Source organism: Pavona decussata, unplaced genomic scaffold (assembly GCF_977016875.1).
Source record: "Pavona decussata unplaced genomic scaffold, jaPavDecu1.1 SCAFFOLD_134, whole genome shotgun sequence".
In the NCBI taxonomy this organism is placed as follows: domain Eukaryota; kingdom Metazoa; phylum Cnidaria; class Anthozoa; order Scleractinia; family Agariciidae; genus Pavona; species Pavona decussata.
This window is the reverse complement of record NW_028145547.1, coordinates 768,338-792,981: the sequence shown is the minus strand read 5'-3', so window position 1 is coordinate 792,981 and position 24,644 is coordinate 768,338. Positions and strand designations below refer to the sequence as shown.

Below are 24,644 nucleotides of genomic sequence, written 5' to 3'. Positions count from 1 at the left end.
GACGCGCAGATTATTTGGAAGCACCGCGTCCTTAAACTGTTCGGTGCCCACAAATACGAAAGTATTTTTGCACGGTTTATAAATATGCAGAAAATGCAGATCCTAGCAAGAGATTCTGAAATCCAAAAGCCAAAATCTAAAAAGCGTCAAAATATATAACAACGTATGGCAGTTTTTTTCCAAATTGAAGCTTAATTTTCTCTGAAAAATGCGTGGTTACCCCCAATTTTCTTTATGGATTTTAATAACCTTTGCTAAAGTCTTCTTTTCCCGCATAACCATAAAACGCTCAAAAATACCTTTGAATTACTACTCCTACTCCTACTCCTACTCCTACTATGCCTGTGTCACCGACTGTACAATGCAATACATTATTCGTATTTCACACACACACACACACACAAAATGCTTTCCTGGGGGGTGAGCGGTTCTGAACTTCAAACATAATTTTCACCTTTGTCCAACCAGCAACTGACCCCTTGGTGTATAAGCTCTATATCAAAGAATGAACAGATGAAAGAAAAGGAACGCTTTGAGGGCAACTATAAAATTTTGCAGACATGAACCTAATTTTGGGGCTGAAACTGAACGTTCTTATTTTTCATTTTATTTATTTTTTTCAGTTTTGGCAATTTGAGTCTGAATATGTCTTAAGATGTTCTTATAGTGCAACGAACTCAACAGGGGGCAACCCAACATTGATCAGCCAATCACAGGTCACGTTTACAATAAAGAAGTCTTGCTTTGGTAGTTTGTAAACCAATCAAAAACGAGAACAATTATTTAAATTTCAAAGTATCGGTTTTTTCCGGTGGCCTCGGTTGGGTTCGTTGCACTGTAAGTTACCTGTTATAGTATTTCAATAAATCTATGCGGACGTGACGAGCAATATGTGCCGTAATGTGGTGTCAAGTTACTTGTGGCATGCTCTGTTGCGCGGCTCTGTTTAATTTTGACTCGGAAATCTGCTATAGTGGAAGGTTGACGGAACTTTCAATGAGAAATTCCCTACAAACGGAAATTTAAACCGGTTGACGGATAAAATCCGTCAATATTTTTCGCCATTTGATTTTGGTGAAAATTAAGGTTACTAAATAAAGAGACAAGCATGTGCTGTTGTAGTTGTTTAATTTGTTTTTGTTAAATTAGCCGCCAAAATTATTTCCAGTAAATTTCCAGCTTCAACTTTGTAAAATTAAAACTGAAAAGCAAAACCAAAACTTCGACGGGCAAAAGTGCTTTAAAATGCATTTAAAAGGTGTTTTAACTTCCCGGTCTGAACAAAGCTAAATCGGTTGATCACCGTTCAGTCTCTTCGCCTCCCGTTGTTTCGAGGGTTAACATTCCTTTCCCGCATCTACCCTCTCACAGTTAATCTGTCTCTGTGAGAAACATTGTGCTAGGAAAAGGACATTTGGCAAGTCGAGTTTGATTTTAATTTTATTTCTTTTTTACAAGTTAAGTTTACGTTTATTTTGTGCTAAATAATGTACGACACTTCCTACCTACCGGACATCATCACAATTTCTATGATTTGCTCCCTCATTCTCCATTCAGACTGAGGTAGCAAGACTTACAATTTAATCTACACACGATATGTTTTGTATTTCGATTTGGCTTTATCTATTTTGTAGAATATCAGTGTTTTTTTTCTAGTTTTTTCTTGATCATAAATTCAAAACTAAAGATTAAAAATTAAATTATCAGTTCTACAACTAGAAATAGTTTAGGCTACCTGCCCCCATTATTTGGGACTGATATGTTGTAAATCACCCATCTGCGATCTTATGCGCGAAGAATTCGTTTTTGGAAAATTATGATACGTTGTTCTTTTTTCTTACCTTTACATCCGACAAGACTGGTCTTTCATGCTGTAATTATATGGGCATTCTTTGATTTAAAATGCAGTCTGATACCTCCCCGACAGTGCTACGTCATCGTTACCCATTTATTCCGTGCGCGCCCTGTTTAGGCAACATCGAAGTTGGTGTCTGGTATACGAACTGTACATTTTAACTGTAAATATACTACATTTAACCCTAATTACTATTACAAGGGGACTCCAAGGATGCCTCCTCGGGTTTTGACCTCTGGGCCAAAACCCTGCGGGGACAATAAAAATTAGTATATTCCTCGTGTGCTCTAGCGTTCTCTGCAAGTTTATCAACGTTAACTGAGTTGTTGAAAACGTTTGTGAGATGAAAGACTGGTTCTTACTTTTAAGATACTAAAACCAGTACTTCAGTAGCCCTAAATACTAAAATCAATGCTTAACAAATTCGACTACAAATTTGTTTATTTCTTCTATTGAGGAGGTTAGCTCTCATTTCTCATCCAAATTAAATTTGGGTAACTCGACGGCTTAGTTTTGAGAGCTTATTTTTATTTAACGATATTTCACTCCATTGTGGTCTTCAAAATAAGCTATCAGAAAATTTGCGTATATGTTAACATACCGTATGGCCCAAAAGTTTGGAAGATTGATTTTTTGTACCTTGCGATGACTAAGATTGAAAACCCCAGAACTATAAAAAAGATATATTCTGTTAAAGCAACTGAAATAACTATTTTCAGAAACACTTGCAATGAGGAGCGCTTTGCGGGGCTTGTTTTTGGCATTTTTAAAAGCAATAGCAAAGTTCTCAAAAACTAGAATCCGCAGAAAAAAAAATCTCAAGCATTAACATCGTATTCATCCTAATTAAACTTGGTAGAATGTTCAATTGGTATACATAACAGCTACTTTATCCACAGATTGAGAGAATAACCAGTTGGAGAGTTACAATTATCGCCAAAGTCATCATCGCCGCCGCATTCTATATTTCCGGAACCGAACCGTGCACTATCTGCCTCTGTTACGCCAATCCCATGATCCGCCCTGCTGCAATAATCACCTCCTCCGCCAATCATCATCACCGCTCCGTCACCATACCTCCAGTCACACCAGAATGACAGGTAATAACGGTATCTGAGATTGCTGCTGCAGTACGCTTGGCTGAAACCCACTGTAGATGAATAACGTCCCCCAAAGTATGCATAACAGGATCTACGGCAGTTGTTGTTGTTCCAGACTCTGCCATTTCTAAAGTTCCCGAAGCTGGTAATAAAGCTTCTGAAGGTTCTTCCACCGGTGCAGCTGGTAGTGTACAGCAAGGCTGTGTTAGAGCTGTCATCACTGCGGGTTATTTTGATGTAATAGCCTCGGACGAGCCAGAATGCGGGTGATATCATGTCATAGTTGTTTGAAGGACTGGTAACGCTGCCGTAAGATGTTGTTCGGTCATACCACCAGCTGGCGTTGTACTGCATCCAGTTTGCACTGTCAGCATTCGAAAAGCGGGATATTAAAATCCAGCCGCCATTAGACATGTCGCAGTACACCTTACAATGCAAAAAGATAAATCATTGAGTAACTTGCGTGGAATCAATTTTTCGAATTACATTTAGATAAAGGAATCACGTAAAAGCTGGAAAATGCCGAATGCTGGTGACTTAAGGAACATATAGCAACGTTTTCTTGGGATTTTAAATGTATGGATAAGAATAATAAAATCACTTAACTTAAAGACGTCAAATTTTCTGAAGCCGATCAGATATTATAGAATGCATTAGATAAAGATTTGGATAGATAAAATCAAAGGCTCCTGTGAGACAACTCGTGAATGCAGAAGTGAATAGTGGTAACCGTATTAAAAGCAGTTTCGCAGCAGACTATCTCAGGCTGCGTACGTGAATAGCCTCTATTAGCCTGGGTCTCTGTGCCAGAAGCTTTTGAGATTTCTCGGTTATAAATATGTGTACGGTATCACCAAATTTGCCTCGATTTCGCGGCCTTAAAATACACTAAAGAACACTTATATAGCGGAGAAATCTAGATTTTTGAGAAGGCAAAGAGTTTGAAATTAAGTGAAGATAAATTCCGATGAATTGCGATGAATTACGTTTCTCAGGATATTTGAAGTATGCAGATTATGCAGATTTACTTTATTGTGTTTATTGAAATGATACGATGCTGCAGTCATTAAGAGCTTTTGTGGAAAATGTCGAAAAGTCGCGTTGTCTACTTGAGACTTTTTATTCAGGAATGGCTTTGTATAGCAACGCTGAGTGAACTTCAAAGTAAATTTACCAGTTTCCAGTACAAACCCAGCGTAGCACTTTATAGAGCCACATCACTACCTAAATCCTTTCAAATTCTCGTACACGGTAACCATAAACATCAGTATCTCCCGCTAATTTAGTCGCAATAAACACAGTATTTACAAGCTCCGCAGTTAGGCCAGCCTATGTACATGTATATGTGATCCTTCTCGTCAATTCATAGTGAGGCTTTTAAAGGTGGAGTACATTTCACACCGTGGACTACGGGCTCACGTCGTAAAATACCGTTATCAGTGAATCAGTCCGGCGGTGAAAGCTTACAAAAAACCCTGGTTGTGAAACTTAATATCTTAGTCGTCAGCGAGAATATTAACTTGTGTGCCAAACTTATCAGGTAAACCATCTATCGAACGTGGCACTTCGACCGTGAGAGTTCGAGACCTCGAGAGGATTGTATGTACAAACAGCCCTGCGGTCGCAAGCAAAAAACTCCGCGCATTAATTACAACTTGCACACACTTTGCAATGTTTCTATCATTTCCAATGGCGTCTTCGTAAATAGAAAGCAGCCACCCGACTCCTGGAAAATAAATCCACTTGTGCAAATAACCCTGAAGTGCGATTCGTAATTAAAATGTTTACAACATTTTCTTTCTGCTTCACGTGGATTTACTTTTGTGAGCGGTCAAAAACAAAAAGGCTTTCATTAATGTTTGGTCACGAAATTTCACTCTTGCACATCACTATTTCTGTACTCAAAATGAATATTACTGTGTTTGGAAGAAGTCATTAATGAAAATCAGGGACCGCGGAGGGGAGGGGTAAAGCCCCCCACCCCCCCCAGCCCCTCCCCTTACTTTTTGAATGGTTAAAAATATTTTATTTTATTTTATTTTATTTTTCTTAACCATATCCATCACCTACAGAAACAACTTACCTTACATATTCGTATTATATTAAGTATATTAAACAGTAAGGTTTTCTCCGACAAACCCGACAATTTCAGACATTTTGTCGTTAGTTTTCTCTGCTGAACGGAATACTAGATTTCAACCGTGAAATAATGGAATTTCGGCCGTTGTTTCCATTTTCTTTCGTTCTTGGATTGATTTAGCCTGCGTGGCCGGCGTAATCGGGGAAGGGGAAAGGCGAGAAAAAATGAGGCGGGTTGGGGAGAGGGAAAAGGGGAACCTCTCCCCAACCCCCCTCATTTTTTCTCGCCTCCCTCGCTCCCCTTCCCCTTCCCCGATTACGCCGGCCACGCAGGCTAGGATCGATGTTTCACGAAGATAAAGTTTCATCACTAAATAAGTGCGAGGGAGTTTTTGCACAGAGGCATTCACTTGTTATGAAAGCCACTTATCGCCTTTACGCGTAAATATTTGAAACGGATAATTAAGTACAGCTACGGTCATCCTGGATCATTCAATCCCGCTGTCATAACGAACAAAGAAGCACGTATGATTTACGGAAACATGAACAGCGAAACTGGGTCTTCACAAGCTGCTGGCTTTCACAAGATTAGAAAACAAGTCGAAAATTTCTGCCTCATCACCCTGTTGTGTTGGTCAAATGTAAGGGCCAGCCGAAGCATTGACTTCTTTATTCAAAAGAAAAGAAAGCATACTTTAGCTGATAAATCAGTGTTGACAGTCTTTTTTATGCATTTCTAGCCATTTCAGAAGACCGTTAAGTTTAAAATTTTCCCGGGGGAACCCCCTAGCTGTCTCACGATAACACGTTCGCTTTAAATCAATAAAGGTTCTTCTTCTTCTTCCTCTAGCCCCATCTGATCGAGCGAGTGAAATTCAGCTCACATCATGATAACTCGTTCATTGCGCATGTGCGCATTCACGAGTTAAAAAGGGACTTGAAAATGGCATGCTAAATTTCAGCCATGGTTGCTGAAACAAAAGACCACTTCTGTCAAAACAGTTGGCAAACCACAGTTCATTAGACAGGAAAACGGTTGCAATTTTTTGCGATGGTGTGAACGAAAGGTTTAAAGCGAGCGAGAAATGGGGGAGTGAGACAGGTGATGCCGAATTTCCGCGCGCTCTATTTGGATGAAACACGTCACGAGTTACAAATAGCGGTTATCAGGATCCTCGGACCGGAAGTGATCTCCAAATTGAACTTCACATGATCCCCGATCGCCTCACCATAAATTTAGAATGGAATGGACTCAAATTTGGACATAACACAACAGTCGTTATATTTAAACTATCAAATTTCACAACTTTAAAAATTAAAATGTAGCAGTTCAGTGCAAAAGAACAATTTACTTATAAACTGGAATATACATGTATGGTTCTCCGTAGGTCTATGCCGATGACAGTGCGTTTTGTGAAAATTGTATAAAGAAAGACTTGGAGTCCAATTAGCAGCAAAATGTAATCGAAAGACGAAATCAACATATTACTCGACGACCGAGACTAAAATTTGGTTATGCTTATGACTAAGATCCTATTAAGAGTAAAGGCGACGGTAGTGGGCGAGATTTGACCGCCATCTCAAGCGCTTTATCCGATTCTCCCTCCTTTTTAGAAAAAAAAAAAAACTTGCGAAAGTCAGATTCAGATTTTTCAGATTTTTTTATTATGCACTATTTCAAGAGTTTTCTACAAAACGAAATTACAATACATCACAAAGGTAACATAAAGACAACATTAAATTACACAAATATGAAAAGTAAAATGTGCGCAGTGACCAAAGGAGCTTAGGCTTTCGAGTTGGTCACTGCCACGTGCAGCTAACTGGCGTACAAAGTACAATTAACTAGTAGAATAAAACAAAACAAACCAAAACAAAACAAAGTAAAGTCTTAACTGAGCCGCTTTTTAATTTTCTTGCGCTTGCATTCAGTACAGAATGCATTCATTAAAATTAAAATTCTCGTATCCTCTTGCTGTTATTTGATCTTGGGTTTCAAAGCTGTATCGAAAAAATAAAAGCAGTTTCAATGGACTTTCGTTTAATTTCGTGGGGAACTTGTTAGTACAGTGTAGAAGATCTTAGTTGGTGTTGATTGGTGCGTTTTGATCTTCTCTGAGGCTGTTGTTGATTTAGGATTTCAATCCTTGTCGTTCAGACTAGAAGTTGTTCCCTCGGCAGTCCGCCTTGGTACCGATCAGGCTGTTGTGTTGTTGGATCGTGGGCATACACACCTCCGGAATTTCAATGCCATTATCCCTGTTGATGTTGTCAGGGTGAAGTCTTATGTGAATAGCCTATTTAACCCATGGGTGTACCAATGTGGGTCTCGGTACACTTAACCTCATCCCAGACCGGTAGTGCCCCGTCGCATTGCTGTGTTCTGAAATCGGCGGAGGATTGGGTATGTCTCCATCGTGTTCTTTAATCCGTTCATGCATAGATCTTCCCGTTTCTTCAATATAGACCTTATAGACCTTGCCACACTCGCAGGGAATCTTGTAGACTACCCCGTCTTGTTTTGTTGGATCGACGGTGTCCTTAGGTTCGCACTAGGTGTGATTTAAGTGTTGTGTCAGATCTGAAAACTGTCTGTATGCCCTGCTGTTGAAGGCAACGACGAAGAGCGGCTGATAACCCCTTGATGTATGGTAGCACCGTAGTAGATTTAATTTCAGGCGCAGGTTCTTTTGTGGCTGTTTGTTGAGTTGTACTCTTAAAATTCATTTCGTATTAGTAGCGCTATTTGAAAAATAAGGAGTTTCGTACAATTCGTCCACATTTTAGGCGTTGTAATGGTATAAATAAAAACTTTCATGTATGTTCCAGTTTATAGGTAAATTGTTCTGTTGCAATGAGCTTCATTATAATTTTTAAAGTTGTGAAATTTGATAGTTTGAATATAACGACTGTTGTGTTTTTAAGAAAAAAAATTGAAGTGTATAAAGTTTAAACCACTGTCCGAATCTGAGTCCATTCCATTCTGTATTTACGGTTAGGCGATCGGGGATTATTTACGGATCATTTCCGGTCCGGGGATCATTTGCGGGCCTGTAGATCTTATAAAATAAAGAAACAACTCAGTTCAAATATCTAATATGATATGCTGTCGACTCCCGACTCGAACCTTCAAGGGAAATATAAAAAAGTTCGAGTGATCGGGAGTTCGAGTTATCGAGGGTAAAATTATATAGAAAATGACCTGAAAGAAAAGGAAAATTGGTTCGCGTTAGCCGGAGGGTCGAGTTATCGAGAGACGACTGTACTTACAATATAATTAAATAAGGTAAACTAGTCAGTTTGGATTTATTTGCTGGCAATCATGCTTTGACCATGACTGGCTTGTAGTACGTAAAAGGTAAGCAACATCTGATTTCATTCTTATTTTCCATTTAAAACCCTTAATTAGAATCCTGGAGCCAACTCAACAAACCGTTTACACTTATATCTGACAAGCCTTGGCGTGCAGTCTAATTCGTTACTTGTTTTTGCTTGAGCTTGCAAACAAATGGGCCCAGCACGTAAATTTAACAAGTGTAAGCGTCTTGTAGCTGACAGTTATAAGCATCCCGTGCGTAGTATGTAGAGTTGTTGTTGTTTTTTTTAAGGCCCAGAAAAAGAATCGCTACAGAAAAGCGTTTTCGCTCCATGGTATCCTAGGTAACGAAGCCTGAAAATTGTTTGCAGATGTAAAAGATGGTGCCTCCTTATAAAATGATATTTTTGCGGGATTCAAGACTGTGTGGGAAAAGCAGATCTTAGCAAGGGCCGGCCGTATTGGAATCCACACAGAAAATTGGGGGTAACAAAACATTTTTCAGAGATAAGTAAGAAACAGTAGTAACAATAGGAGACGATGATCGTTTTGGGCGGCGGTTATCACGATTTATGATAACCATTAAAAAAGTAGATTGATTCCTTTGATCAATCTACTGCCTGCATTGAGTGATGATCGTTTCATGAAGATGCGTACAGTTACAAGATCAAGGCAAATACTCACTTGGAAAGAAGATCCTCCGGTGTTTATGTAATACAATCCATTTGAGCGCCGCCAAGCTAAATAGTGGCTCCTGCATGATGCTGCTGCAGGAGCTATGAAATAAAAAATGTAGATGGTAAAATTTTTAAGAACCCTAGGCTCTAAACACACCAATGGATGGTAGTAACACGTTACTAGAGTGTCTGGAAAGGGTAACCAATAAGAATGACAAAATGGCGTCCTTTTAGCTTCTTAACATTAACCTTCAAGAAGGTCTTGACCAAGGTTAAAGGAGTAGCAAACCTGCCTACAGCACAACTGCCAATTACATCTTATAACAGTAAAGCTTATTATACGGCCCAAAGAATGTTTCAGATCGTATCGTTATATGAATCTCAACAGAAGTGAAGTCGTATTATCATGGACTGAAACGAGCCCAGCTAAACCTAATTGAAATAACTCAAATAGCACAAGAAGCACAGTCGCTAAAGAGAATCAATAAGAGTCAGATAAACAGGCGAGTGCCACAGACCACGAAAGACAGAAATGACATTTCAGATCAAAATGCACTGAAAACAAGCGATGGTTCAGTGCAACAAAAACCTACAAATTACCATGTGAACCCGCTGCAAACGTATAATTGCTCGCTCCGAAGTTCATAAAGGGACTGAGCCCTAGTTTATACATTGTTCAAATTACGTCACATGAACGGAAATAAACCCCATCGCCAGAAAGACCACATAAAAATTGTTAAGTTTACCAAGTTTGATTATGTTTCATTGCGTAGTAAGTATAAACTATGCAGGCCTTCCAACCTCATTTTAACTCATTTTACGTGTGCTCTTCCTTCAGAGAAATTACTGAATGCGAAAGATCCTCCGTTCCTGCGTAGACGTCAAAATAGTGGCCGGACTCATTCAACAAAAACTTAAAATGGCGCCATATTGGGCGGTAGTTTCGAAATTTCGTCGAGCCATAGAAAATCTCAGACTCACCCAAATCCATTTTTTCCAGGAGCTGTTAATTTTAAGTAGCATTGTTTAAGCGAATTGGGGGCTGGGTGCACTTTAATTGGGTAATTTCAAACTGACTGAGAAGATACGCGAGTGGCGTCTAGAACCTAGACCTAAGCAAAGATTGGTCAAAGCCTAATTTAATGCTTGGATGAGTTTTGAGTATACACTAATGACAAAGGAATGAACTTCAGGGATAATAACTAATTGTATTTGGTCTAACCTTGGCAAAATGTTCCTCCGTAACCACTTCTACACCGACAAGTAAATTTGTACACACCATCTACGCATGTTCCACCGTTTTGACAAGGGTTGGACTGACACTCATTTGTTTCTGTTAAGATCATGATGAAATCAACCTCAATAAATGTTACTTGCACTTGTACAAAATTATCACCTAAAACTCTGTTTTGAGTTTTAATGGGGCAAACAAAGGCAGGTTAAAATGACATCCATTGCGGGTCATAGATCTACGTGGGTAAACAGGTCCGGAGATCTTTTAGTTGAGCTCGACGTAAAACCTACATTGATTTTATTCTTTAGCCTTCATCAGAAGAGGATACTGAATTCCTGCCACGAAAACTTGCCTTTCCTAAACGTTTTAGCGCGACTTTTTTGGGAAAAAAAGTCTTAACACATAATATTTATTTGCCAAAAACTATCACCATAAACTACACGATAAAAAGTTTTGGTAACTCTGTACGATCATGAACCAACTTAAACTATGTATCAACAACTGCGAAATTGGTTTCTTACCTTTGCACTGTTTTCCATAGAATGGTGATGGGCATGCGCATGTGTAGTTATTGTTTCCATCAGTACAAGTACCTCCATTCATACAGGGATTGCTGGAGCATTCGTCAAACTCTGAAAGGCAAAAAATACGTTAAAACTTCAACTTATAATTAGAATTAATGGTTTTCATCCCCATAACAGAAATATATAACACGGCCAAACTTTATCCGCTTCCATAAGGTTAGATAATAAAGAATTTTATTCTTGGATTTCCTTTTGACGGCACAATTAAATGTCTGCGATGCACAAAGTACCTGCGCTTGGTTTGAACGTTCAAAACCGGTCCTTAATATTGAGGAAACCAACACCAAACCTTTCCTCAAATGGCAAAAATTTGTTTATAATGACTTGATATTTCCACGATTCAAACTTTGGATTTGTTACCTTTTAATAAAAACTTTAAGTTTATCCTCGCAACATTTACATTTTTGACCAACTTTAACGTTTGTTTATCGGTTTCCATTACTTTGATTTTCTGAACCGAGAACCAAGATTGCGGATGTGCGGTAAAACGACGTTATATCCACGTCATATGCGGTCAGCATCCCATTTTGCGGACCTCAAAAGAAATAAATATGGAAGCACTTGGTATCCTCCAGGGTTTGATGTCATACTTTCAATACTCTGGAAGTTATTAGTGGTGATGGTGGGGCAGTCTTGACACAGAAACTCAGAAAAAAAAAAAACAGGCGTAAAAGGGTTAAAGAGAAATCAGAAAACTGAGTTGTATATTTACCTTCGCATGTCCTTCCTTTGTGCGTCCGAGGGCAGACGCAAGTAAATTTCCTTTTGCCGTTTACACAGGTGCCTCCATTTAAACACGGATTGCTGCTGCATTCGTCATAATCTGAGCAAAAAGATATTTGAAAGTTGCTTTCAAAAAAATTAATTGTTACTATGACATAAAAGAAAAAACAAAAGAGCCAGTCTAATCAGCCTATAAGAAAGTCCGTCTCCTTTCTCCTCCTCCTCCTTCTCCTCCTCCCCCCCCCCCCCCTTCCCTACCCATCTCCCCTGATTCAATAATAGTATCTCTCTGTTTCTTTTAGAGTCTCTTTCGAGAATATATATAGCTCTCCGTATAGTGGAAGATAATGTATCTAGTAGGAAAGAAACTAATTTGTGACTACCTTTCTTGCATGTGTACTGATGACAGGCAGAGCAATCCACGTCATTCCACATGTACCCATGCCCTGCCCCCAGGGTGTGAACGCAGTCCTCCCCTCTAAAGTCGTTTGGCTGGCTTTGAGCCCAGTAGCGAAATTTATCAGGACATCCATCCACCCAGCTGAATAATCCTTCTGTGGCAATGTCATTCAAACCGATCCACGCCTTGTCGCCATTGTGCCTGTGCTGGATATATACGTTTTCTTCCTGGCTTTCAATAGCAGCTAGATTAGCACCCATGGCTCTGCAGGTTATACTTGCATTGGACCAAGTCTCGCATGTTTCACTGGTGAAGTAACAGGAGCCATTGTAGAAACTCCAGCCGGGCTCACAGACATCTTTGAAAAATAAAGTAATAAATTAAACTACGAAGCTGTTGTTGTTACCGTAATGTTAAAGGACAGACCAATGCTACAAAAACGTTATTTGACGAAAGAGGGAAAAAAAGCTAACATTATTTTAAGGTTGTGAACCAACCCATAATTTGGCTTCGATCCTAAGCAGTAGCTTTTCCGTAGGAGAATAATATTTGTCCCGGCTGAAATAAAATTTCCTGTTTTCAAAAGACAACGTTTGCATGAGAAGAAATATTAGACTTGGGGAAATTTTTTATACAGAAGTAGATCAAATCTGATACATCTAATAACATTCTCTGGAGAATCGATTTGTAGTTAGACCAAGAATTCCAGCGCTATTTATAATTAGCTATGACTCAGAGCCTACCTGGCAAAACTGCATAACACACTGACAGAGGGTCGTGTTGTTGCACAAACAGTTCCTTCACGCAAGCTCTAAAGCCAGTCTTGTTTATGTACTGCAAAGATACAAAGAATTCAATGCTTTAGAAATTAATAACATGCAAATACTACAGTGGAAATAAAGTAAATACAGTGGAGCCGCGCCTTGCGACCAACTCGTCAATACGACCATCTCCTTGTTAATACCACTTGTTTGTGCCCCGAAAGAATCAAAAGTCCAGTCATTTTCTTAGTTTTACAACCTCGTTAATCCGCCATCACGTTATTACGACCACATCTTTACGGCCCGAAAGTGGTCGCATTAACAGGGCTCCGCTACACAGTCTACCTGTTCCTGAAGTTGCACAAAGTTGATCTCGCGTTTTCTTGGTCACTTAAGGATAACTATACTTCCCTATATAGGAAGCCAGTTCATGGCAAGGCCTTTCTTGTAAGCTAGATCAATCCTCAAACCAACGATCTCCTCGCCTAACATGCTATTAACGATTTCTCTACACTGTATCTTCACATCTTTCTACGATAACTACAAAAAACAAGTGAAGCTAAGACTGACTTAAAATGCTGCCGTTTGATATCACCCCCAGAAAGTTTTTATTTCCTAGATACATGCTGTCAAAAAAGAAAAGTAATATCTTACCTCAACCCAAGCTGAAATGGAGTTGTACAAAGGATTAAGGTTTCCTCCACTTGTTGAATGGTTTGCTGACACCAAGACTTCTGGAGAGTCATTGTAATGCTTCTTAAACACGACATCCTAAAGGAGAAAAATTCAACTGTTTGTGCATGATGGTAAAACAAACCTTTTGTAAGTTTAGAATATTTTCAAACAAAGAATAAAATAAACAATTAAAAAAATCAACCAAGCAATTATGAACTAGAGAATGAAACAACAAAAGGGAGGGAAGAAAAAATGAAAGAACAGGGAAGAAAGATAAGAAGGGAGGGACAAAAAAGGGAAAGGAGAGATGAAGGGTTGATTAAATTAAAAGTTTCAGGAGTGCATCTGATAGAAAGTGAGTAAGAGAGCATTAAAAAATGAACGAAAAAGCGAGTGTGAGCATACGTAAGTTTGTTTGTGTGAGTGGGTTAGGGTGCATGGGCAAATGTAGGCAAGACTGCAAGCGTGAATGTATAAGTGCATATGTTCGCGATCAGACGTGCGGTTGGTCATCTATAAAAGGAGTTGTAACCGTCCAAAGACCGTCAGAGGTTGTAAACGTGAGTGCAATAATGGCCTACCTACCTCACTAACCTTACCTCACAAAAGGCATAGTTGAAATGTCGGGATGGCTTGTTCGAATTGGAGAAGTATATAGCCCCATGCTCTCTAAACAGAGGTCGATGAAGCTCTTCAAACGCTATCCAATCCTGCAAAGAAGCCATTGTTTGTTATCACGTTGTCACTTGTCAACCGTCCAAGAGGTTGATGTTTAAGAGTGAAGAAATAGCTATGGTGATCTTCCTATAAGAATACCCAGGAAAAGACCGTATAATCGAAAGCACCATATTTCCGTTTGTGATAAAATGAAATAGACGGATCGAAAACATTAAGAGCATGCTTCAAGAAAAACTCCAAGAACAATTGTTTTCCTTTCATCCAGTCTTTTTCTTACCGTCTGACAAAGAGGTATAAATCGGATGCAGTTTTTCAAACAACGCGCTTCGGTTGAGTTTTGGCGCGAAGTTTGAACTTGAGGAAATCATAAGGAGAGTAACAACTAAAACCACTTACGACATGAATACTTTGGTGAGCGCCATCAAAGTTTTGTAATTCTCTGACACAGATCTTGAAAGAATTTTTCGTGATATCTTCTAACCACACAGAAGATGCATCGTGCTTCACACCACGCCTTTCATGCTCCGCTGACACTAGAATTGTGGGCGTCGACTTAAACTTGCTCTGAAATCAAGGACAACAAAAAAGGCCTAATTTTCAACGGCAATATGAGTGTTTATATGTAGATAAAAGCGGTAAATAAAAATTTCTTCTGCCTAACCAGAACTCGAATCTTGAAATTCTCTGATTTTTTGGTGGAGATATTATTTAATTAACCGCACTTTTTCCCATTATGTCTAGTTCGATATACCTTCCAGTACACTGACAAAGCTAGTGCGAGGGTTTGTGTTGTAACCACCGGAGCAGATCAAAAATTTAAAACTCAGTTAAAAAAAAAACAATAATAATTTGCTTCCTACCGAGGAAAGTGACACAGTACGACAGCTCGTTCCAGTCCACCAAGTCGGCATGTCTATTTCGCCAGACACTCCCCCGTTAGGGGCCCCCTGGTAGGCAAGCCAGTCAACAGTTGCAAACGTTTCTCCACTTCTCTTCTCGTTTCTCCCAGCCTGTGTAACACAAACTGTAAAATTGTTTTCCATGATTTCTTCAACCCAAGCAACAACTGCTTGGTGGACATATGAGGGATCTGAGAAGTTCACATGATTGACAGAAACCTGTATGTGAACCGGTTTGTCAGGATAAAAGACGTAAGGAGCCAGTGGGACTTGTTCACAAACCGCTTCAGCCCAAACTGGATAGTGGCGGAGGCGATGCCGGCCCTTTTGGGAAGGGAATCCTGGAAAAAAGTTAACAACACTAAGTCAATTCAATCCTATAATGGTACTACTGTTATCAGCCGTGGACACTGTAGATGGTGCGTTGTGGTGTTACTGCGGTGTTGTTTGAATCTCGTGTAACTGTCAGTGTCCACTTTACGTTTGTTTAAAATTTATCTACAGCTGTGGAAAAGAAGTGAAATCAGTGATGTTACCTGCACAATCACCCGGATGATAGACAGTGAAGTTTGCTCTCAGATGGCACATTTCTCGCTGGAACACACACACGTTATCATATGTGGTACCATTAGAGGAACACACAGGCTCTTCATACGACGGACAATTATCCACGCATATGCACCACGCGTCCCTGGGACCAAATGCCTTACAAACGGCAAAGTACTTACAGGAAACATTAATGCACGGATCAAATTCTGTAACATGAAATACAAAGAATTTTATGTTTTATTTTTCTCAATTAAGTACTCTAACTTTAGAGGGTTTATAAGGAATAAGAAAACGAAAGAAACAATTATAAAATGAATTATTCAATCACTGTTATGTAACGAGACTTTAGAATAGATTGGTGGTTGTTTTCCTAGAAGCCAAGCAGTTGTGGCCCCTCACCTAAAGCCGGGTCATTTTCGGCATACAAACAACTTTCAAATTTTATCCATCTCAACTGTCTCACCCAACAAAGGAATTTTAAACAAACAAACAAAAAAAACTTCGGATGCTGTTTTCTGTTTTACAACATTATTATTATAAACGCCGTTTAATTTTATCAGATTCTCAGGCTCAAAATTTTAGCGAACAGATCCAAATCCCCTAAATCTACCAGCTGAGCTGCTGTTGGCTTTCCGAAAGTTCTGGCTGACCTTATGTCACAAACGACATTTTTGTCCGTTCGTTAAGTTTCGTAACAGGACTGGATTAATAAAATCAGAATTTCTAAAAGTAAGTTATTTCCAATATGTTATTTTCATTTTTACATGAAGTAATACATACATGTGCTTTTTTCATTTATTGAAAGCGTTCTCATTTAGCTCGTGGTGACTTCAAAGAATATCAGAAAGTAAACCTGTCATACAATATTGCCATTTACCTCCAATAACTGCGTAATCAACTGTGACCGGATCATGTTGGCTCTCCATTCCTGCCAAATCTTTTATGCAGACGCGGACGTAAGAAACGGTTGTTTCCTGTGATAAGACCAGAAGTGAACTCAAAAAAGTAAAATGGCGATCAATGCACTAAGCAGTAACTTGCTGCAAGGTTTCAAGGTTGCAGACAATTGTTTTGCCTGAAACTTGGAGGGTCTCGAGGAGAATAGCTTGTGTTTTTCATGAAACTAATGGAAGGTCTCGAGGTGAATAGCTTGATAAAACACCGCCGGGTTTGACATGTAATTTAAAGGTTGTAAATTCGTGTGACTGTCTCAAGGGTTTTATTTTTGTACTAAGTAGACCGAAAATCTTCTTGTTAGGAATGATTATAACTTACCTCGATCCAGGTGTTAAGGACGTTGTTTTCCGGCTTAACAGAATACACGTTCTTGCTATCGTATAGGTGATTGACTGTCACCATGACAACAGGAGGTGCATAAAACTTCTCAGTAAAATTAAGTACCTATCACAAAGAAAAATTCAAGAGCGAAGCTGATTAAACTGAGATTTGCTTTACTTGTACAGGTCATACTTTAGTTTTTTGGAACGTTCATGGTATTTTTACAGTTTACAGTCCAGGCATTCCCACGTGTGAGATCATAACAGAAAATAAGCGCCCCATCCTGTTATCAGCTCGCTCTTTTGATATCTCCAAATAACAACAGCGCCCGAGAGCTTACTCGAATCTCTATGCTGGGTAGTTGGTTGGGGAGAAACTATTTCTTTATTCATTTCCTGCTCTGATTTGCTTTTTTTATCGCCTTCAAAAGTTCGTAAAAACAAATACAAAACAAGAACAAATGATCATTACCTTACAGAAGGCGAAGTTGTCCTGTTCCAGGGGAGCCCCACCATTTTCAAACTGCAGTTTTCCGTGGAAAGTCAACTGAGCAAATCCCTGTGAAAAAGCCAGCCAGTCCTGAAAGAGAAAATAAAAAATGTTCACTTAGTTACAAGGTACTGATAATCTCTTGCTAAAGATCACAAACACGGAAAAAATCTATCTAATGCTTCCCTTTTGACCTTGTAGTTTAGTTTGAAGTTGCCTACGTTAAAAAAAAAAAAAAAAAAAAAAAAAAAGAAGATGATGAAAATACTAAGGAAAGCAAGGGAGAATTCTTTTTTTATGTTAACCAAACAGACTAATGGTGAAATGGTCTTTCGTGTCAACTTCATGACACCTCAATCATCGTCAGCAGTGGATCGACACTAAATTTTGAACTTCGGCCGCAGTACTAATCAGCACCTCCAGCAACAGCAATTCTTTTCAGATTCTTTTCAGTTCTGTGAATCAATCCACTTGTTAAAAAAGCAATTTGGATTGTATTCTTCTTGCGTTTATCTCTCCTTCGCCGCAGTTTGCAGTAAATCTTTAAATTCATTGAAGATTTTATGCCGATCCAGATGTCCATCACAGATCCTCAACTTCCACTGTTTTAGCCTTGGCTTCAGTGTTGTTTTGGCTGTCCAATGTTTTGTATCTGTCATACGACTGTTTCGTGACTGATCAGAAACGGGTGTAAACTCGAGGGTATTTGAACAAAATCTCTACCGTTTTCTCCTGAAGGATATGATAAATTTAGCTCAAACACCGAATTAAAATATGCGAAAATCTGGCAATATACAAGTGTGTATAAAGAGGTCACGTGCGGTTTGAGGTAGGCGTCACGTGCGCGTTAGCATAAATAAAAAACTTACCACTTGCAGATTCTGATGTTTACCGTCAAATGTTTTCACTTCTCGGATACAGATTCGGAAATGATCTTCTCGTAATTCTTCTATCCACAAATTCATGTCGTCCTGTGGTCTGGTGCTGCCAGCGTGACGTACGGTGGCAAGTACTTTGGGGACAGAAGGAAATCGCTGTGAAGCAAAAAATAGAATTGTTTACATTTGGTAAGGGGTTACAGAGAGTATGGACTGCTTTATTTAAACCTTTGACCTTCTTAGGCAATAAAAAAGGATATCTTGTCACGAAAAGTGTTTAATACTTTTAAGGTCGGACAAGAAATCACATAAGGTATTTCTTGAATAGTGCAGGAACCACTTGTACAAACAGTAGCAAAGTGTAGCCGGATCTTTGTGTAGATCAGGGTCTGCAATGTTGAATAAAACGTAAAATTAAATGCAAGGCTGATCGGACAGCCGAAATAATTTTATTTCCCAATATTTCGGTTAGATAATACTAACCTTTTTCAGGGGCTGCAAAAAGCTAAGTAAGAATTGAAATCACAACTCTTCCCGATTCCCATCCTTTACTTCCCGACCCTCATATTCTAACTGCCATTGCTATGTACAGAAATGGCGCTCCAGGAAATGAAACTGTATTTACATCCTTTTCATCGATAATAAAGTAGAAATTATCTAACGAATAAGAAGCACTTGATTAGCTTTTCCAAAGACTTCTTTCAAAATCGTTCAGTTGTTTTTCTCCTCTCGTCTTTTTCACCCCCTCCCCCCCCCTAATTTCCGGTCAATCCCCAATTCCCCCTCCCCCCTGCTAACCTTCATAAAGAGACGTGCAAACCCTCATGAAAAGAACAGATCATTTAAGATGAAAACGACTTTTAGCTCAATAATAAGCTTAAGTAAAAACTGTTTTTCAAGCCAGCTAATACCTAAAACAATTACGATAATCCTCACTTTTCGGTATGCAAATGATGTATAACTCCCGGCAAGAATAAAGAACAGCTCAAGTTTTGCTTGTCTGAGGAGAAGGGGCAGAAGTCATCAAATATTACATCAAGGGAAAATTATAGCTTTTAAGAAAATACGAGGGCATTATTTTGTGAAGACGCGTTGTCTCAGTGTTTAAGACGTCTTGTGCTGATGATTTACACCACAAACTCATGGTACGTACTCCACTTTCTCTCAGACCAGCCAGGTTTAAATTTAGATGAGAGCCGTTAGCGAAATTTAACAAAGTTCTTGAGTTTATCCCCAGGGAGTGGGGGGTGGGGGCGGGGGAACTCGGGTCTATTAATGACGAGGAGGTGCGAATGAGGACAAATCACTCGATGAAATAATATTTAACAATAACAATAATCCATTTGGTCAAACTGGTGTGTGCCAGAAGGTAATTAAAAAAAAAAAAAAACGATTGTTCTCCACATACTCGGGTATATTAATGACGAGGAGGTATGAATGAGGACAAATCACTCGATGAAATAATATTTAATAATAATAATAATAATAATAATAATAATAATAATAATAATAATAATAATAATAATAACTGATCTATTTGGTTAAACTGGTGTGTATTCGATTGTTCTCCACATAAAAGCCTTTAAAGAGTCAAACTGCCAAAATCACTACTTCCCAGAAAGGTTCCGAAAGAAAATTTCAAACCCAAAAGAGTCAGCAGTTGCTCGGCAAAAATTAATCTCAAAGCCAAACCTCCCGTCATTAATACCTGCCTTCTCCGTTCGGAGATACCCTGCGGTGGATTGAAGTTCTCTCCAGAGGGGAGTAGTAATACTACTAATCACTTGGGGCCAGTTATTTAAGCAGAGTCTAACTTTGGCCGCGGCTTAAGGCAATCAGTGGCCCTCCAAATCTGTTTATAAGTGGTTTATTTTAAGTGGATAAATAGTTTTCTAGTCTGGGAAGCAAGCTTGGATATGAATGTTGGCAACATTGAAAATGGCTTAAAACATGGTGTTGTTAAACACCGTCTAAACTTTTTTTTTTAATAAGTGACCCTTGGTTTTTATGGGTCTGGCTTAGGATAGGTAGGTTAGACGCTTTAATTACAAAGTGAAGCAACCCGCTTTTCATCTTTGAGTGACAAAATATACCGCGCTAACACGTAAACTGGATGGCACAGGCAAACGCATGCAGAGGGAATGATGTTTTGGTTATAAGTAACACCAAATTCAAGGAGAACCTCCTAAATTCAATGTGCTACTTCCTTTGTGTTTAACGAATACTAAGTAACTTCAATTGTCTAAACTTATAAAATACGAGCTTATAAAACTTATAAAAAAGCAGCTACATACCTGTGCAAAGTCAACCCTTTCACACTGTGTTCCGCTGGTGAATGCATTGAAGGAGGCGGTGCCGTCAAGTGCTCCAGAAGGCGTGCCGCGAAACGCAACCCAATTCACAACAACAGATCCATTTGTAACAAGGCCTGATTCCAACACACAGACGCGGAAATTATTCTGCGTCACTTCGGCGGTCCACGCTACTGCTGAATCATGAACACTGGGAGGCTCATTTTCATGGCTGATGGATGCAAGAACACGAATATTGCCCGAGCTGGAAAATACCTGAGGGTATTGCACGGTTTTGCAATGGACCAAGTCAGAATATGACACGGAGAAGTTGACCTTTCCTTGCTGGAAGAGATTTTGCCCTGAGGGAAAATTGTATAAGAAACAGTCAAAAAGGAACAACTCAAAGGCAACGTTTAAGTTTCCAAGTAACTTATGATTTTGCTTTATCCTGCGAACAATTTTGATTCCAGGTTGAAACCCTGTATGTATTGCGCTGCTAACTTTCCCGGTTTGTGGAAATTTCTGGGTGAGAGGCCATTGGAATACAAACTATTCAGCTGTAGTGTAGTCAATTTTTCTTGAATTTTAATTTTGGGCGCCTATGGGAGGGGAGGAAAGTGTTACGACATATAAAATACATTAGTTTAAGGTGTATTCGAATTAAAATTAAATAATAGCAAGAAATTCCACCAAAAACAAATTGTACGCTATCTGCTGACAGTGTCCGTAATAGGTTTGCGCACTTGTCCTTCAAAAGAGGGAAGAAACCTCAACCAAATCAGTCAAAATTTACTGTGTTTTGGTAAAATATCTCCACACGCAACTGACGAGCTGCGGTTTTATTATCATTATTTACAAATTTTAACTCATTGCAGCTAAATTATTTTCAAATTGTTATGTGGTGTGTGATTTGCTCTTATCTATCTTCCTTCGATTTTGAGCTATCTCAAAGTATCTGAACATTTTAAACGAAACAAAGTTCGGTTACTAAGAAATTACTGCACCGGCCTTACCTTCAACCAAACAGGAAAGTGTGCACAAAATCAAAAGCGTAGCTAACAGCTGAAAATCTGTGGACAACCTCATTCTTGAAAGAGGACAATCGAACTGCTTTATCAAGGTCTCCACCTGTCTTCCTCCGGTATCCTTGATACCACTGGCCGAAATTCACGTTGAATTCTCCTTATTAGCGGCCCATCCCTTAAACTGACCAAGGTTAATATTCTCATTCTTTCTTTCCGGGTGGAAGTTTGAGGGAATCTAAATTTTAATCAAGGTGGAAGTAACTAGGAAAAGAAGCGACAAATTTGACAATTCAGAAGGTCAGAAAGTGATCAAATTCGCACCAGTCCTGAGAACATAGAATTTGATCAACAACGTCATTTCGCCAAGTGACGTAGCTAATTTATGAAAATTATGACTGGAAGTGGGTCAAAGGATGGAATAACCTTTAGTGGGTAACTCACGTTAAGTCGTGGAAACTAATAATAGCAGTAACACACGATATTGACAGATATGATTTAACGCTTATTACGTGGCCCTCTACGCTAGACTGAATCTGCAATTCTATGGTGGATTTTTGCCAGCCATTAAAAGGGGCGAAGTCGCAGGGTTTGGGTCAAACCTGTGTTGAAACAAAAACAATACACTAATTTTCGTACACGCAATGCTCTCAGAACCCGAGAAAAATATAGGAAATAATATTTACAAAGTAAAGAAACCATTACACAAAAACCGTAACCAATTTGAGCGATTTTCCAAGACACATGAGAAGAGCTTCAAATCATTGGTCCAGCTTTTCCAAGTTGGACTTCCACGCAGTCCATAGCAGTCCATAGCCAAAGGCATTAAGTTTAACTTATTGTTTCAGAAAACCTAGAGTTCGTTCCGAACAAAATAAATCATCATCTGTTACTTGCATTGAGTTTTTAGGTTTCTAAAATATAAAATAGTTGAGATAGCTCTGTAAGCAGACCTAGACTGTAGTAGGGATGTAGCTGTTATTTTAATGACCTTTTAAACTTATATAAACAAACATGCACGATCAATTTGGTGCAAGAATGTGCACGGACAATTGTTCCAGGAAATTATCTGCTCCAATAAGCGGCAGTCTCCTGAATTGATCATAACTTAAAACAATTATGTGAGCCGAGGAGAAATATTTATTGTATATTACAAAAAAAAAAACCTTCTGAGCGCGTTGTGATCATTTTTTTTTTTTTTCTTGTTTTCAAGCGTTTTATTTATATCCTCTAAAGTGTCGTTCGGCTCTGCCCTCAAGTAAAACGCAAGTTATTCTGATGGCGTTGAGAACGGTCAGACAAGCCTGATTGCCTTTCTTTTTTTAATTGAAATTTGCTGTTTAGTACGGGTTAACACAAATGCCTTCCTACTGCGCGTCGCCTCTTCTCGCAGTAAGCGATTTCCGCGTGCACTCGCGCGTCCTTCACCAAGGGATTACTCCTTACCTAAGTGGACATTACTGAAAAGAGATTTTACAACGGTCAGACGAGTAATGTAGAGTGGAATGTTTGTAAGGCATGTGAGAGATGTTAACCAGACCGGGATTCTGTATAATATCGAAAGGGACAGTCGCAGTCTTTTTCTTAAGTTTGCTTTTAAGTGCGCTGTTGCAAGAAATGTCAGAATCTCGATGTATTTGTGTTTTAAGAATTATAAGACACAACCCAGATTAGCGAGGTAATCCATAAGTTCACGCGATTCCCTTTTTCTTAAGTGTTATTGTTAAAGCAGTTGCCGGCGAAGGCAATGACGGGACGCCGGGGAAGGGGGAAGCGAAGAGCAAAATTATGTGGGTTTTGTGAGTACGATGACAGGAAAGAATAAAAAAATACTGGTGTTTGCATGTAGGTTTAGTGTACAGTTCAGTTTCTATGAAGCCATCTTTGAAGGAGACCATGACATCAAGAAATGGGGAGATGTCAACTTGATGCAGAAGGATCAAGGGGAGGGATGGGGGGGGGGGGGGGTGGGGTGGGGTATGTATAAAGATCCATAACGACAAATATTTTCAGTTATCTAAACATTCAGTACAGACGATGAAAGTACTGTTGATATTGCTTAGCCATGCGCGTTGTCGGGCACGTGCCTTGTTATGGTTAAATTAAAGTATTTGTGAAGCCGTAATGCTGGACCCCACTGGCACTTTAAACACGAACGCGCTAAAAAAACAACATATTCCGACAGAAAACACTAATTGTCATCTTGTAATCGTGTAATGGTCAAGACGAATGAGGTGCGATACCTTTAGTAGCTTATTTCTTTCTAGTAATCGCGATACTCGAATTTCGCGAAAATCGAGACTCCAAAGAGACTGTCACCGGCTTGAGCGGTACTGTAATTCAACTGTGCGAAGCTTTGCATGCCTTTAATATCAAAAGAAGTTCTGTCGAAAAAAAAATCGTGCAGAGCTTCCACGTCGAAAAAACTAATACATGCAGACAAATCGGACTTAAAAAACAAAATTCGCCCACTAAAAAATTTTTATCCCCCCCGTGATTTTTAATGGTCCGCCCCTTAAGTTTAAGAAGTTGCTTTCGTTCAAGAAGGAAACTGAGATAAAAGAAGACAAAAGCCTTAAGCTACATGTGTAGGTAAAGGTCTAAAATTTTTCCAACCAAGCGAATATTTGTTCTGTCGGATATAATCGAAAAGTAAGTACTCACTACTGTGCATATGGTTGTTGATGTTTAGCTATGTTTGATCGATATATCTTGGTTGTCCGTATGAAGAGGTTTCTTCTTGGACGACTAACCCTTACATTTAACTGAAAAATTGGTTACCCGATAAACATTTTAGTTGACTTGGATGGCCGGACGACCACTAATTTCGAGCACTGTTATTGTTAGGGGGCTGGATATTCAGGGTAATTTGCCTTTGGGGCGATTTGACCAACATTTTTATAGACACATTGTCCAGACCACCAGCTTGGCTTAAATCACTAAGGCCCTGTTCAGACTAGGAGCCGGTGAGGACAATGAAAAGGATGTTGTTCAGACCTTGGTGCCCACGGAGCAATTGTTTCCTCATTCATCCATTTGTCGCCTGCCATTTTATTTATTGTATTTTTTTATTTATTGTATTTCAGGGAGGCATGGGGAAAAAGCGCTGGACCAATGCCCGTGTCAAGGACCAGTCGATGCCTGAGTACTACC

General features: G+C 39.2%; 1 protein-coding gene across 1 annotated transcript; it reads right to left on the bottom strand.

The window, feature by feature from the left end:
• Positions 1 to 1,422: 1,422 nt before the first annotated feature.
• Positions 1,423 to 21,730, bottom strand: LOC146467592 (uncharacterized). The gene is made up of 18 exons (XM_085125486.1): positions 21,483 to 21,730; positions 20,470 to 20,828; positions 18,167 to 18,331; positions 17,280 to 17,387; positions 16,806 to 16,931; positions 16,408 to 16,504; positions 15,518 to 15,736; positions 14,943 to 15,322; positions 14,479 to 14,646; positions 14,004 to 14,114; positions 13,384 to 13,500; positions 12,712 to 12,802; positions 11,952 to 12,326; positions 11,558 to 11,668; positions 10,783 to 10,893; positions 10,250 to 10,360; positions 9,035 to 9,126; positions 1,423 to 3,381 (listed from the first exon to the last, which is right to left on the bottom strand). The coding sequence occupies exons 1-18, from the start codon at positions 21,553 to 21,555 to the stop codon at positions 2,740 to 2,742; spliced, it is 3,456 nt and encodes a 1,151-aa protein (XP_084981612.1). The 5' UTR covers positions 21,556 to 21,730; the 3' UTR covers positions 1,423 to 2,739.
• Positions 21,731 to 24,644: the final 2,914 nt, after the last annotated feature.

Bases quoted from the DNA above. Each gene is read 5' to 3' on its own strand.
- LOC146467592 (XM_085125486.1), bottom strand. From the start codon at position 21,555: ATGAGGTTGTCCACAGATTTTCAGCTGTTAGCTACGCTTTTGATTTTG. The intron at 20,829-21,482 runs GTAAGGCCGGTG...ATTTTCCCTCAG, and splicing joins ACTTTCCTGTTTGGTTGAAG to GGCAAAATCTCTTCCAGCAA. The intron at 14,115-14,478 runs GTAAGTGGTTTT...GCTTCTTTGCAG, and splicing joins CTCACCAAAGTATTCATGTC to GATTGGATAGCGTTTGAAGA.